Source organism: Hippopotamus amphibius, chromosome 1 (assembly GCF_030028045.1).
Source record: "Hippopotamus amphibius kiboko isolate mHipAmp2 chromosome 1, mHipAmp2.hap2, whole genome shotgun sequence".
Lineage (NCBI taxonomy): Eukaryota > Metazoa > Chordata > Mammalia > Artiodactyla > Hippopotamidae > Hippopotamus > Hippopotamus amphibius.
The window spans coordinates 148,328,874-148,343,375 of record NC_080186.1 but is presented as its reverse complement, the minus strand read 5'-3'; the positions used below and the strand labels follow the sequence as shown (position 1 = coordinate 148,343,375).

At 49.5% G+C, this 14,502-nt stretch overlaps 1 protein-coding gene across 1 annotated transcript; it reads right to left on the bottom strand.

Annotated features, from left to right (window-relative positions):
• Positions 1-10,327: 10,327 nt before the first annotated feature.
• Positions 10,328-13,665, bottom strand: HAND1 (heart and neural crest derivatives expressed 1). Its single transcript, XM_057730253.1, has 2 exons — positions 12,894-13,665; positions 10,328-11,324 (listed from the first exon to the last, which is right to left on the bottom strand). Exons 1-2 carry the CDS (start codon positions 13,443-13,445, stop codon positions 11,220-11,222), a joined length of 657 nt encoding a protein of 218 aa, XP_057586236.1. The 5' UTR covers positions 13,446-13,665; the 3' UTR covers positions 10,328-11,219.
• Between the last annotated feature and the right edge of the window lie 837 nt (positions 13,666-14,502).

Sequence of the window (14,502 nt, the reverse complement as noted above, 5' to 3'; positions counted from 1 at the left end):
ATTCAACCTCAAGCAACACAGAAAGGTCAGAGCCTGAGCAAATAAAGTGACATGCACAGCCACAAAGACACTTTTAAGATGAATCATTGGAATAGATGATCTTCCATCTGGAAAAAAAAACAGAATGAAAATAATCCACAGCTCCCAGCACAGTGCCTGGCATGCAGGACACAACAAATGTCTGGAACTGAATCTTCCGTTTACTTCACAGTGTTTTAGTTCGTGCGAACCTTCCACATCCAGATATACGAATAGCCACCAAGTGCAGTGTGCACGCCAGACAACCTGTTACTAGTTTTACATGCATTGATCTATCCAGTCTCACGACAGTCATATCAAGTAGGAACTGTTATTAACTCCAGTTTATAGAGGTAAATGCAGGCTCGGAGAGGTTGAGGAACTGCCCAAGGAACAATGGGAGCTGGAGGCACTCCTGGGCGCGAGTCCAAGGGTCGTCCGACCCTCGGGACACTTGTCAACTCCACCGTCAAAGAACTCAGGAGCACCACGCTTTGAAGCAGTGCAGCCCCAGTAGCTCCGCTTGTCCTGATCAACTGGATTCACTAAACTTCGATGAGGGAGTCCTCGAAGTCACTAAGACTCCAGTTAGGAAATTTAATGGGGTTTAATGGAGGTTAACAAGGTACATCCAACTTTCCAGCCAGGTTTTAACTTACCAGAGCTGAACAGAGATTAACAAGCCCAGGAGGTGTAAAGGAACCTGCGTGATTTAATGGGGTTAATGAACGTGTCAGAGGTTGGCCAAGCGGGATGGAGCTGGAGCACGCCTCTGTTAATGAGTCAGTCTGGTTGAGGTCAACAGACTTACAGTGAAGAGCGGAAGCCTGCCCCGGCTTGCCCCAGGCACCACAGGGGTAGCAAGGAAAAGGCCACAACCAGCATGCCAACCATGGTCCGTCCTGGATCTGGAATTTCACTTCCTTCTTTGTGCTTTCTTGGTGTTGTCTAAATTGTTTATAATGGACATGAATCATTTTCATCACAGCTGTAAAACAGCAAAGCAGTTTTTTAAAGTGCGGTCAAAACATTTACTCTCCACTTGCATAGTTTGTTACATATTCCTACAACCTGTAGAAAACAGTAAGAGAAGTAAAAACAACAATAATACAATCTTAAATTAAGGCAGCGCTTATCACCTGTTACCTCCGTGGGTTTTTGTCACACACTACAAAATAGCAATGTACAAAGTCACACTGGTCAGTGGGGAAAGCAGATCCTCCTCTTCTGCCTCCCAGATTGGTGCGGTTTTGTCACTGAGCACTTCCTATGGACAGGTCCAACAATAAGCACTTTAGTATAAGTACCATTATTCTCTCTGTTTAATAGATTAGGAAACAGAAGTTTAGAAAGGTAAGATGGTTTGTCCAAGGTCACCAGAGTGTGGTGGGGATGAGTCAACACAGGTCTATCTGACCCCAGAGTCCACTGTGCCCTGCTGCCTACTAATAGGATAAGCCAGTATCTCATGGGAGCATTGTTTAGAACAGTGAAGAACTGTCACATATGTCAAATAATAGGGGACTGGTTTTGGGCTTCCTAGGTGGCGCAGTGGTTAAGAATCCGCCTGCCAATGCAGAGGTCGCGGGTTCGATCCCAGCTCCAGGAAGATCCCACATGCCGCGGAGCAACTAAGCCCGTGTGCCAAAAAAAATAAATAAATAAATTTAAAAAAAATAAATAGGGGACTGGTTTTAAAAGTATTATACTTACGTCAAAATTGTAAAATATTTAATGACATAGAAGGATGTTCCTATGACATAGAAGGATGTTCCTATCAGTTTAGAAATACCAGATATGTACATAGAAGGATGTTCCTATCAGTTTAGAAATACCAGATATGTATCTATAATATGCATATTATATGACTATATATATGTGGGGGATATGCATATTTACATATCATATGTATACAGTTGGCCCTCCATATCCACAAGTTCCAAATTGAGTCTACAAAGGGCCAACGTGGCCATTGGTACCATGCCATTTAATATAAGGGACCTGAGCATCCACGGATTTTGGTATCTGTAGGGATCCTGAAAACATTCCCCTGCGGATACAGAGGGATGACTGTACATATTGTATGTGTGTGTACATATATGTACACACACGCGTATACACACATTCCTGAATCTGTGACTATGGGCATATCTGTAGCATATCAAAACATCTATCTACCAACTCCATGTATAGCTATACTATATCTGTATCCATATGATTCAGAGTAAGAGGGAAATCGTCAGGAAGAAAAGGGTTTTCTGAAAATCAAGGAAGCTTCCTGGAAGAAAAGGCTCCTAAGCAGGCCCTTGAGGGAAATGAAAGGTTTGACAGGAGACAAGGGTGAGGGGAAGTCCAGTTCAGAGCAGAAAGCCCCACATGCCGGAGTGAGGAGCTTGTACTTTGGAGTCACCAAATCTGCTATCATTAAAAGCCGAACAACAAAATGTGGTCAAGAAGATGTTTGAGTGTCTCCCTGAGCCAGGCACCTGGGGTAATCTGGAAATGGACCCTGCCCTCCAGGAGCTGGGACTTTCAGAGGAGTTCATACCCAGACAGGGGTGAAAAGCAGTCCTTCCACTGCTGAAATCCTAGGATCCGTGCTGAAAGCCTCGGAGCCCCCACGTTCTGATGCAGAAGCCAGGTGTAATGAGCGCTGCCATCTCAGAGAAGCCAGTGACGCCTAGCAAATGTAATGAGCTTAATTAAGCCCAGGGCGGCTCATGAGGATTCCTGAGGGCTCATGGCCACCAGCAAGGTTGGACTCCGCAGAGTGAGCAGAGGGAGGCCCCCTGTGCCCAGCCAGACCCCTCTGAGCATCCTGCTCCGGAGACAGGGTGTGCAGGAGTGGCCAGGCCCCAAAAAGAGCAGTGCAGTCCCAGGGGCAGGGGTCAGACTCACCCATGTCAGTGAGCAACTGCCTGACTTGGAATCATCTGACGAAGCTCAGCGCCACCCAAAGAATGAGGACTGAGAGACCTTAGCCTGCCTACTGGGGTTTAGCTCAACTAGGTGACGTCGAACTTGGCCGAGCCAGTTCAAACAGTCCAGGGAGGCCCTGCCTTCTTCAGTGGTAAGGGTGTTGTTAATATCATCTTCAAATGCATACTATTCATGTTTCTGTCTAGGAATATTTCCAAAAGCTGAACATGAAAAAGTGGTCAGGATGACATACCTATAGCAATGGTAGCTTTTATTCGTTAAACACCTACCAGGTACTGGACGCTGGGCTAGAATACTTACGTGCACGGTCACAATCCTCACACAAAACCGCAGAGAAGCTGTTATCTCCAGTTTTCAGATGGGGTGACTGAGGCTCAGAAAAGTTAAATAGCTTACCTAGAGCCTTATAATGAGCCAGAATGTGAACCCATGCCAATGTGACCCCTCCATGCACCATGCAGCCGCTACCAGAGAGAGAAGTAGAATATTGGCTGTGTGGGGGAGATGCAAGAGTAGTAAAAGCAGTTAGAAAAGCTCAGGATCGGGCTTCCTAGGTGGCGCAGTGGTTGAGAATCCGCCTGCCAATGCAGGGGACACGGGTTCCATCCCTGCTCCAGGAAGATCCCACATGCCACGGAGCAACTAAGCCCGTGTGCCAAAAAAAAAAAAAGAAAAGCTCAGGATCCCAGAAGTCTAGGGTATTTAGGGGGAAACAGCCCTCTGCATTCCATTAGCCCAGAGCAACAGTGACAGAAGGATTTTGAGTTACCAAGAGAAGAGTATGTTTTATTCAGTAGCTCCTATCCAAAGAAATAGAAGAGAGGGGGGAAAAAAGGTGCCTTTAAGGGATCTTGGATTGAAGAATCCTAACATCCCATGGGAGTTAGCCTCATGCCCAGGATTCCTGGCTCTGTGAACTTTCTGGGTCCCCTCTCTGCTCCCCTCAACTGCCAAAGGAAGTTAGAAAAAGTGTGCCCTGGGGCTCTGGGGTCACTGCATAGAGGAGAGAGTCTTGGGTAATTCTCTACTCTGAACTTAGAGGAGAGAGTGTGGCCACCAGGTGGCGCCCTCCCCTTAGTCAGTGGCAACCCCAGGCCACCTGGGAAGGCTCAGGGTTATTTTCTGTCCCCCCCACAATCTGCTGAGTTTGGTGAATGCCTTGATTCATACCACTCTAAACTGGACAGTCAAAGCAGAAAGGGACTTAGATCTCTGGTCCCAACCCCTCATTTTACAGATGACACCAAGGTCCAGTGGGAACAAGGAAGTGCCCAAAGTCACACAGCAGGTTGAACCCCCTTCTCTTGACTGGTGCTTTTTCCACCACACTAACTATTCTCACACCCCCCGGCACACCTCTCACACCCCACCTGGGACTGCCAGGACACTACCCTGAGCCCGAGCTGGCTCAGCTTCCCTGCCATCCCCTGTTGCTTCCTAACCAGGCCCTGGAGCCCAACCCCAACTACTACAACAGCAGCAGTAATAACAGCTCATGTTTACCACTTCCCACTCTGGGCCAGCCTAAGAGCTTCCCACTTGTTATTTAATCATTATTGGCTCCTCACAATGTCTCTGCAAGCTCTTCTGCTTTCCTTTTTTACAGAAGAAGGCTCGGAGAGGTTAAGAAACCTGCCCAGTGCCACACTGCTCATCTAACCAGTTCATCTGGCTGTGAGTACAGGCCTGCGGGCCAGTCCCAACCTCCCTGTTGACATTTCGTCCAGTCTCTTATGCTATAGTCTCTGTTTCAGAACACTGTCAAAGAGCTTTTCCCCTTTTTGCCTCACAAGAGCTCAGTAGGGTGAGGAAAGGTATTGTTACCCCATCTTAGAGATTAGAAAACTGGGGCTCAAGAGAATGATTGGTCTGAGGTCACCTGACTCATGGGAGACTTGGATCTGGAACCCAGGGTTCCACCACTGGGTGGGACACTCCAGAGGGCACTCCACATCTCACTGCCCAACCTACAGCCCTACTGACATCCCTGGAAATCATGGAACTCAGCAGCTAAAATTGGAGGTTTGGGAGACAGCCGGGTCTGGGTCTGCCTGCTATGTATGACGCGTGACCGTGAATAAATTACACACATACCCTCTGCGGTTGCTGGGATGAGTAAATGAGTCCGTATAGGTTGAGTACAGCTGTTGGGCACACAGGAAGTGCTCAGCAAATGGTGGCTACTTATTGATGTGATTAACTAAACCTCCATATTTAATATTCCTGCTACATGATCTGTTAGACGTGCACTGTCCAGTGGTAGCCACTAGCCATGTGTGCTGGCTTTTGAACGCTTAAAATATGGTCCAAACTGAGATGTGCCTTAAGATGTAGAAAACACACCCCAATTTCACTCACTATGGAAAAAAAATGTAAAATACCTCAATAATAATTTTTATATTGGCTATATACTGAAATTATATTTAAGGCATATTGAGTTAAATAAACATATAAATTTAATATTAAATATATTATATATTTAATATATTATATATTAAACTTAATTTAATAGTATATTTAATTCACCTGCTTCCCTTTATTTTTTTAATGTGGCTACTAGAAAAATTGTAATTACATACGTGGCTCCCGTTGGTGGCTTGCATTAAGAGAAATATACTACTATATTCGTATATTAAGAGCACTATACCACTTAGTACTGCCTTGAACAGTTTCAGAAACTCAGCTGTCTCAGTCCGCCTGCCCCTTGGTTTGTCTTAATGATATAAGGGCTCCAAACCAGGAATCCATTCACTGGCTATGTGCCCGTGGGCCAGTCACTGCAACCTCTGTGCTGATCTTTCCAAAACAAACAAAGCAAACCAAAATAAACCCTCAATGCCTCGCAAGGCTATTGCAAGGATTAAATAAAATAATAAAAATAGCTCTGCCTAGGATAGCATGGTAAGTGCTCTGCGCGCCTTATCTCATTCGACCCTCACAAGCCCCAGGAAGTTGGGGCAATGATCTCAGCCATTTTGTAAATGATGAAACTGAGTTTCAGAAATGTTCAGGAACTTTTGCAGGGTCTCCTGGCCACTGTTGAGCTTTGTGTCCTGCACTGGAAGGAGAGCCGTTAAGTAGACATGAGGGAAAGAAAGGGTACAACTCCCTGTGTGACCTTGGGCAAGCCCCTCGCCTCTGTGGGCCTCAGTTTCCCCTTCTGTAAAATGAGAGAAATGTTTGGATGGTGGGTAAGGATCTTTGAGGTCCCAGTGTGATGGGGTGCTTTGAACAATTCAGGGAACGTGAAACTTCTGGAACTCCTTGAAAGTCCAATGCCTTCCGTTGTCCATTCTGTGGGGATAAATGTGCATTTCTGTTTGTTTTAATAACATTTGTAGGAGCTTTATATAGTGTCTATGTCTGCTTACATTAGACGCTGTGTATTATAGTTAAGAGTCTTTCACTATTTCCCATATAAACCTTGTTTTTTATGGGTTTGGGAGAGCTCAGCTGTAAAAACTCTCTTGGCTGAAAAAAGATTTTTTTTTCAAACAAATTAGGTTTAAATCAGGAGGCTGGTTTCAGACACTTTAGAGCCTGCATATTTTTTCTCAGCAGTCACTTTTCATCTAAAAATGAGATGCTGATTTCTTAGTTTCATTTCTTTTATGAAGACCTAGCAAGACCATAAGCTTCACTGCTGGTTGCCTGAAGAGAAGGATCCAGAGCCTTTTCCAGTAGAGCTCTGGCCCTGGAGTCTGCTGACTGCCGGCTAATGCCAGCCCAGTCTTTGACTGCTGTGTGACCCTGAGCTGGTCACTTCCCTCTCTGGGTCTTCCTTTCTTCTTCCATCCATGGAGAACATAATTCCTGCCCTTCTCTCTTCTAGTTTATAAGAGGAAAAAATGTGCTCATAGAAGTGAAAGTACCAAGGAAAGATGAATGCACTATACAACATAACAGGCTGGTGCAAAGAATAACATGCTGAGTTTTTCACCAGCAGAGAGTAGATTCCTGGAATCAGTGTTACAGTTAGGAAAGAACCTAGAGGTCAAGGAGCCCACCCCTCTCTCATTTTATAGATGAGTTCCACTCTGAGCCAGGACAGAGGAAGAGGGTTCCAGGGGAAGGTGGAGTCAATATCCCAGATCTCTTCGCAAACCCCCTTCTTTCTTTCTCTACTTACTTTGGGCACCAAAGAAACTCAGACTAAGAGAGGCTATATTTGTACACACACACACACACACACACACACACACACCTCGGAGGTGCTCCAAGATGTGGGGAAAAGCCAAGTCTCTGGAGGCAGCCAGACCTGCCCTTTGATCCAAGCCAAGCCTGCCTTTTACCGCCTCTGTGACCTTGAACAAAGTTCTTCACCACTCTGAGCCTCAGCTGCCTAGGTATTAACCTCACACAATTCTTGTGAGGCTTGAATGAAATAATACATGCTAAGGGCTTAAGTAATTTCCTTAATAAAATTTAACTGTTATTATTTCATGTATTAACAGGTTTAAATGTGAGAAAAAGACATTTACTGTGTGGAAGGAATAATAGACCCTTCAAGACAAATATTTACTATTGTATGTTAATTGGTGGTGATTATTAGGATTATTTCTTATTCATTATTTATACCCACAGTGCCAAGCACAAGCTCAATTAATGCATGTTGAATAAACTGCGTACTGAAATTACACTGGCCATAGAAGAAATCAGAAGGAAATTTCAGCTTTTTATTGCAAAAACTTTTTATACTTATTCATTGTATAAAATATATATGTATGTATATGTGTGTGTGTGTGGCTAAGCAGGAGGAAAAGTCAAAATTATCCTTATTCGCATAACTCAGAGGTAGAGGTGTAATATTTTCATGTATATTCTTCCACTTTTTCTCCATGAATGATATTTATGTATCTATTTTTTACCTAAAGCAGATCACTACCGACAGTCTTTAGTAACCTGAGAGGGTTTTGTTTTCCCTCACTTATATCAGGAACAATCTCCATATTAATAACCACATTTTTTCTAGGGGTGGAGTAGTAACCCACTGATGGATTTATTTAACCAGTGCTGTAATTATAACACTTTGGAGGTCCTTTTATACTTTTCACTCTTTAGTAGACTAGTCCTGTAGTTAAAGCTTTGTAACATCAGTTAGTATTTCCTTATGACAAATTCCTGGAATGTACAAAAGTAAAAGACAGGCTCTAAAGCTATTCCATGGAGGGAGAGCTAATGACGGATGAGAAGATTGAGAGCCCAGTGCCGGGAGAAGATCTGGACCCCGAATCTGGAGCCCTTGGAGCAAACTGGTTTGTGAAACCAGGAGCAACTCTGTTCTGCTCTGGAGGCTTTTGCAGCTGAGGAGTGAGGGCTGGAAATGTAGCACAGGCGTTCTAGGCGGTGGAGTAAGTCTTGAGGAAACTGGGAGGGCATCCCCGTGACCCCATCAATAGGCACCAGCCCCGTCTCAGCTCCTGGGTGCTACCTCTGAGATCAGGACCAGACATGGCTGGGACCGAAGGTGAGGTTCCCCCGCTGTCTTCTCCAAGAGGGTGTGCGCCTCGCCAGATGGGGTTTTCCGAGGAGGCCTGCTTATATGCCAAACTTGGCTTTGGCTGCCGCGGGCGGTACCCCTCGGTACCCCTCTCTCCTTTCACTGGCCGGGGCTACAAGAAAGCAGGACCCGGGTGCGCATTCTTCCCGTGCCTGTGATACTTCATGGTGCTAAAAATAGTCGCAGGCGGGGTGCTCTGTGTATAGCCAGAGAATGGTCTGTAAACTAAACTGGAGTCCTGGGTTCAAATCCAGAAAAGTCCCCTCCGTGCTGGGGCACCCCAGGTGGGTTTGCTCCCTGAGTCTGTTTCTCTGAATTTCTAAGGAGCTTCCCAGCTCTTGGAAAGAAGATGAATAAAAGGAAAACTCGATTTTTCTTTTCTGCTCCTCCCCCTGGGGCCTCGGGCCGGGTACTGAGGCCGGGGGAGGGGTGTGCCGGGACCGCTCATTACCGCGAGGTGTTGCCCTAGTTAAATCGCGGGCCTGTTTGATCTGGCGGCTGGTGGCGAGCGGAATAAAGAAAAAAGCAGGGGGGTCAGAGTAGAGAGAAGCTCACACCTCCGCCGCCGTTTCCTCGCGCCCATAAAACACCTTTTATTAACTCCTTCGCCTCCGGAAAGGCCCGCGTGGCCGCTGAGCCCTGCCACGGTGTTTACAGCCCAAGCTAATGGGGCCCTATATTCACCCCGATGCCGGGACGAGGCGCCTGGGGCACGCCTGGCCCCGGAGCTCCCCAGGGTCGCCTTTCTCGGCCCCAAGCCCGGGCCTCCAGCCCCGGACGTGGAGCGAGAAAGCGCCGAGAGACCCGCGCGCGCGTCCTAGCGCCTCGCTCGCAGCGCGCTCCGGGGTTCGTGCCCGCACTGCAGAGGGTGCGTTCCCTCGAGCGATCGTGCAAGCTGTCAGGAGACACAAAAGCGCTTAGCATAGAGCCTTGCACAAGGTTGCGCACAAACCAAACTGCTTGTCGGTACACTATTATTCAGAGACACAGAAGTGCCTGCATTTGCCCGCCCCAGTTCAGCCTAGCACGCACCCGCGCCTTGACAAATGCACCGCTTTTAGTCAGCCCCACATCTAGCCGTGCGTGCGCACGTGGAGGCTCAGAAACGGCTCTCCGCACATCCCCCAAGTGCCCGAATCAGCCTGGACATACCGCCCTCCCTCCCAATCCCTTTGCACATATGCATATACTCTCACAAACATTTGTTGAGTGCTTTGTTGCTAGAGAGAAACCTAAATGTCTCACTTTGACCATGAACACTCACAAGTTCTTTCACTCACGTATAAAATCCTAGCTGCTATGCCTTGCTGAGTGCTTCCTGCGTGCAGGGACTGCGCTCCGCAGCCCCTCGTTGGCCCCCGCGCAGCCGCGGGGCTCCGTGTGAGTTCCTGCCCCGTGGCACGTGCAACACAGGTTCAGGATTTCACAGACGGAAAGTGTTCCCGAGGGCATTCCCGTCTTCCCAGCTACCCTGCCACGGCCTTGCCTTTTGTTTGTGTGACAGCACCCCCTCCCAAGAACCCCAAACCGGGGCTGCAGACACCGACGTGCATACTGACCCACAGACAGGCCCAGATGTTGACCCACACAAACCCTGGCTCGTCCTCTCTGGGTGTGATTCGTTTCCACTTTTCCTCTCTGTGGGTTCATTAAAGCTATCCTGTCCCCCCTCCCCCCCACACATTATCTTCTAAGGAGAACTTTGCTCTTTGTTCCAGGAGTAAATCCTTTATCTGCCCCCTTCCCTTGATTTGATTTGCAGTTTGGTTTGGCATTTAACAAAAGAAAAGTAGAACAGGAGGCGCTCCAACTAGCAGAAACGACGAAGCCGGATGGGGATACCCGCCAAGATACCACACAGGCTTCTGCTGATTTCAGAAAATGTTTTTATTAGTCAAGAGCATAGATACTGCTTTGGCAAAGGGAGGGGACAGTGAGTGGTCATATAGATTTGAGGTAGAAAAAGGGTGGGGACCGGGGCTAAACAAACACCTGAGCACGGCAGGCATGGTAGGTAGTTTAAATACATAAAAACTTTTCAACATAGGGAAAAGTTTTTATTTACAAAGGAAGGAAGGAAGAAAAGGAAGAAAAAGAAAGGAAGAAAAAAAAGAAAAAAGAATGAAAGAAGGAAGGAAAGAGGTAAAGAAAGAGCCATTTCCCTTGGAACTGGGTAGGAAGTGCAGCGACAAAAATAAAATAAAATAAAAACACAACTGTTTGAGGGAGAACAACAACAAAGGCAGCGCTCCATCTTCCTGGTTTGGTTCTCTTTCCCTGGCAGAAAACTATTGATTCCTCTTATTGCATTTTTATTAGGGAGGAGAGCTCGCGGAGGGTTTTAACACGAAGCCGAGATGGGGGATGAGAAAGAGAGGCGGATAGTGTAGTGGGGAAGGTGTTAGGGGTTCTAAATTCGCCCCAGAAGGGTTGGAAGGGTACGTCTTAGCGCGCTCGGGTACCATCGTCCTTCCTTCTCGAATCGTGCAGCCAAGAGCCGCCCTCTCAGTTTGGGGGGGAGGGGTGGTTATATATATATTTCTCTTTCTCTTCATGTATTAAAAACAATTTCAAATGACATTGCACGTGCGATCCAAATGTGTAGTTGCAGCCAGCGACCTGCCAGCACGCAGCAGAGGCTAGGAGGGATGCTCCCCATAAGCCCCTGGCACCCAGAGCCTGGCACTCGCCTCCGCCTTCCTCTCCTCCCGGGGCTCTGGGGTCGAGCAGCCGTGGCGGGGTCCTCGGCGCAGGCCTCGGCTCACTGGTTTAACTCCAGCGCCCAGACTTGCTGTGGCCAGCCTGTGCGCCCTTTAATCCTCTTCTCGCCTGGGCCCAGGGCAGGAGGAAAGCCTTCATGCTGCTGCTGCCAGAGGACACACACAAGAAAAGAGGCGAGACAGGTTTAAATGTTTCTGCTCCGCTCGCCCAGGTGTGGGGTAAAAGTGCGGGTGGGGTAAAAGGTGTTGGGAGCAGTAACTGGGAACCTTTAAATAAGTGACGAATTTCTGTTTGCGAAATAGGCAAACAGGCTCATAAATTTGCCTTTATGCGCCGAGTTCCCGGGGGGCCGGGATGGGCTGTGCAGCTTCTGGGGGTTTGGTAATGAGAATTTTCTGCGGCCGATGAAACTGATGCCTGTAGGTTTGGCTTTATGGCACCGAAGGGAGACTGCAGGGGTTGGAGTGGGAGGGGTGGGAATCGCTCACGGACCTGCTTCCCCCACACATCCCACTTTCCAACCTAGTTTAGCAGCTGGGCATGGATTCAGGGTTGGGGCTCTCCAGCTGGCTCTGGGTGCTCAGAAGGCTACTGGAATGAGGGAGGTGGGGAGTGGGCCTGGCCTAGCATGCCCCTTCCCTGCTACTTGAAGGAGGCAGCGACGTGCAGGGGATGGGAATACGCCCAATAACTACTTCCAACGAGGCGTCCTCCAGGCCTGCATCTCTTCCAACCCAGGGCGGTGGTTTAGAGATTCGATGACCACGGTCTTTCCCAGTCTCCCCAGGTGACTTCCCTAGTTTACCACAGCTCCTATGGGTCTGATAAAACCCAGGGGTTCTCTAATCTCCAACCCGCAGCAGTCCTGAACACACCAGTCTAGAGAGACTAGTTCAGTTCCCCAGCCTGGAAATCACTGCCTTCAGAGGTCCCAGAAGCCCTGGCCCAGCGAAACTGAGCTCCGAAAGTGTCGCTTCACTGGAGAGGACTGAAAAAAGCCGAGCAGGGATTGCGATCTCCAAAGCCAAAAGAAGTGAGTGACTTGCTTGTCGGCGTTTATACACAAAACCATCAAGGTGGACCTAGGAACCAGCTGTGGGGAGTGGAGCAGTGAAACATCCTCTGGACAGGGAATAAACTGACTTGTTTTATACCCAAGTAAACAACTCCTCAAGTAAGTGGAGTTCACATCCTGTCCCATTCTGGGCCTCAGTTTCCCTTTGTGTACAAAGACGAAAGTAGACCAGCCTCTCCAGCAAAAGCCCTTTGAACACAGCAGCTGAACCCATATGCATAAATTCACATTCAGGCAAATTAAAGTAACGAAGTCCTACAGCATTCTTAACCTGGCTTCCAGGAGAGCCCAGGGATGATCAGGATCCCTTAAAACGGAAAGCGAAATGTATGGTGTGTGCTTTTTTCCGGGTCTGAAGCTTCCAATGGATTCTTAAAAAGGACCCTTGACCCTGTCCCAAAAGGATAAAATTCTGTCTTCATTCACAGTCTTACAAACACTATCCACATTACAAATGAATTCAAATATGAATCTGCCTCCCTCCACACACACAATCCCATATTTCAACCATCTCTGAACTCCTCGCAGCCTCGCAGAATCGCACGAACAGCAACGCAGACTCCTTCCACTGCACACCCGGCCTGCGGGTGCTCACCGAGCCCGCACCCTTGGCTAGAGCGTACAGGACCCCGGACTTACCAGCTCTCTTTTCCGCTTGCTCTCGCGGCCGCCATCCACCTTCTTGAGTTCGGCCTTGAAGGCCTCGGGATCGCCAGCTTGTGCGTCTTTGGCCAGCACGTCCATCAGGTAGGCGATGTAGCTGGTGGCCAGGCGCAGAGTCTTGATCTTGGAGAGCTTGGTGTCTGCCGGCACATTGGGGATGCACTCGCGCAGCTCGGCGAACGCGCTGTTAATGCTCTCTGTGCGTCTCCGCTCCTTCTTGGGTCCTGAGCCTTTCCGCCGGCCCAGGCGGCCGCCGAGCGCCTCCAGCCGCCCGGGGCTCTGGCCCGGCCTGGCGTCTGGACTGTAGGAGGCGGCGGCTGCCGCGGCTGCGGGCGGTGGCCCGCCGGCGGGGAAGTCCGGGGCAGCGTCAGCGGGGCTCAGCAGCCAGCTTTGGAAGTAGGGCCGCTCCTGGTGACAGCGCGAGGCAGGGCCGAAGAGGAAGGGCTCGTGGAGCATGGGGTGCGCGGGGTGCGGGTGGTGATGATGGTGATGGTGGTGATGGTGTGCGTAGCTGCCCACGAGGTTCATGTTGGAGCGGCCCCTGGCCTGCGCCGCCAGCCCGATTAGCGCCGCCCCATGCGCCCCAGAGACTGCCGGGGCCACCCGTGGGCTCTGGGGCGGCGCTCTGGTGGGCACCGGCTTTGAGAGATTCTAGAGCAAGGCTGAAGATGACACCCGCAGCCTGTCTTCTTGCCTGCTTCTGTCGCAGGCGAGGACGAGGATGCCAAGAGACCTGTTTAACCCTTCTGCGGCCTCCCCTTCAGGGTCTGGCTTATATAAGGCCAGGGCTTTGATGTCAACCTCTCCCTGGAGCCAATGGCAGGGGGGCGGGGAGGAGGAAAGGCCGCCTTCGGGGACAGGGAGGCGGCCCTACCTCGGCCCGCGCCCCCCCTCCAGTTCCCGTCTTGGGGGGAGGCAGGGGCCAGTTCTTGAGGCACAGGCCTGTCAACGCCCAGGATGGTGTCTGCCACCCCCACCCGGTGGGCCAAATAAAAGGAATCTAGAATCACCGAGCGAAAGGACTTCACCTAGATTTTACAGATAGGGAAACTGAGGAACAAAAAAAAGAAAACTTGTTTCTAGACCTTCCAGTATCCAAAATAGAAATTCCAGCGGTTCCCAGTCCTGAACTCCATCTGCTCTACCTGACCTCAGAGCCAGAAAATGAGAGCACCTCTGCTGGAGGCAGGCTAGGCCCCTAACATTCTTCCCTAAGCACCCCTAGTCCTTAGTTATCGGCCCATCCTGCGGGACTGCAGCAGGTCCTGCACCCAGTAGAGCACCCGCCAACTCTGGCCAAGTCTTGTACTCTACCGCCCAGGCGGCCAACCCACCAGAGAAGAAGCCAGGGACAGGAGGTGGGAGGAGAGGGGTGGCAAGTAGGGGTAGGCAGGCTTCAAGCCCACAGGTGTTTACTAGTTTGTTTCGGGCTTCAGAGCTGGAGGTCCACTCTTCTCGCCTCCCGGGCGCCTGATCCAATCCAAAGGACGGCCAGGCAGATGCAGGGGCAGCCTCCTCCCGGCTGGACTCGAAAGGAGAACCTGGAGCTTGGCTACATTGGGCCACTCCATGCAGGTCATCGTAG

Bases quoted from the DNA above. Each gene is read 5' to 3' on its own strand.
- HAND1 (XM_057730253.1), bottom strand. From the start codon at position 13,445: ATGAACCTCGTGGGCAGCTACGCACACCATCACCACCATCACCATCAT. The intron at 11,325-12,893 runs GTAAGTCCGGGG...GTCCTCTGGCAG, and splicing joins GCAAGCGGAAAAGAGAGCTG to CAGCAGCATGAAGGCTTTCC.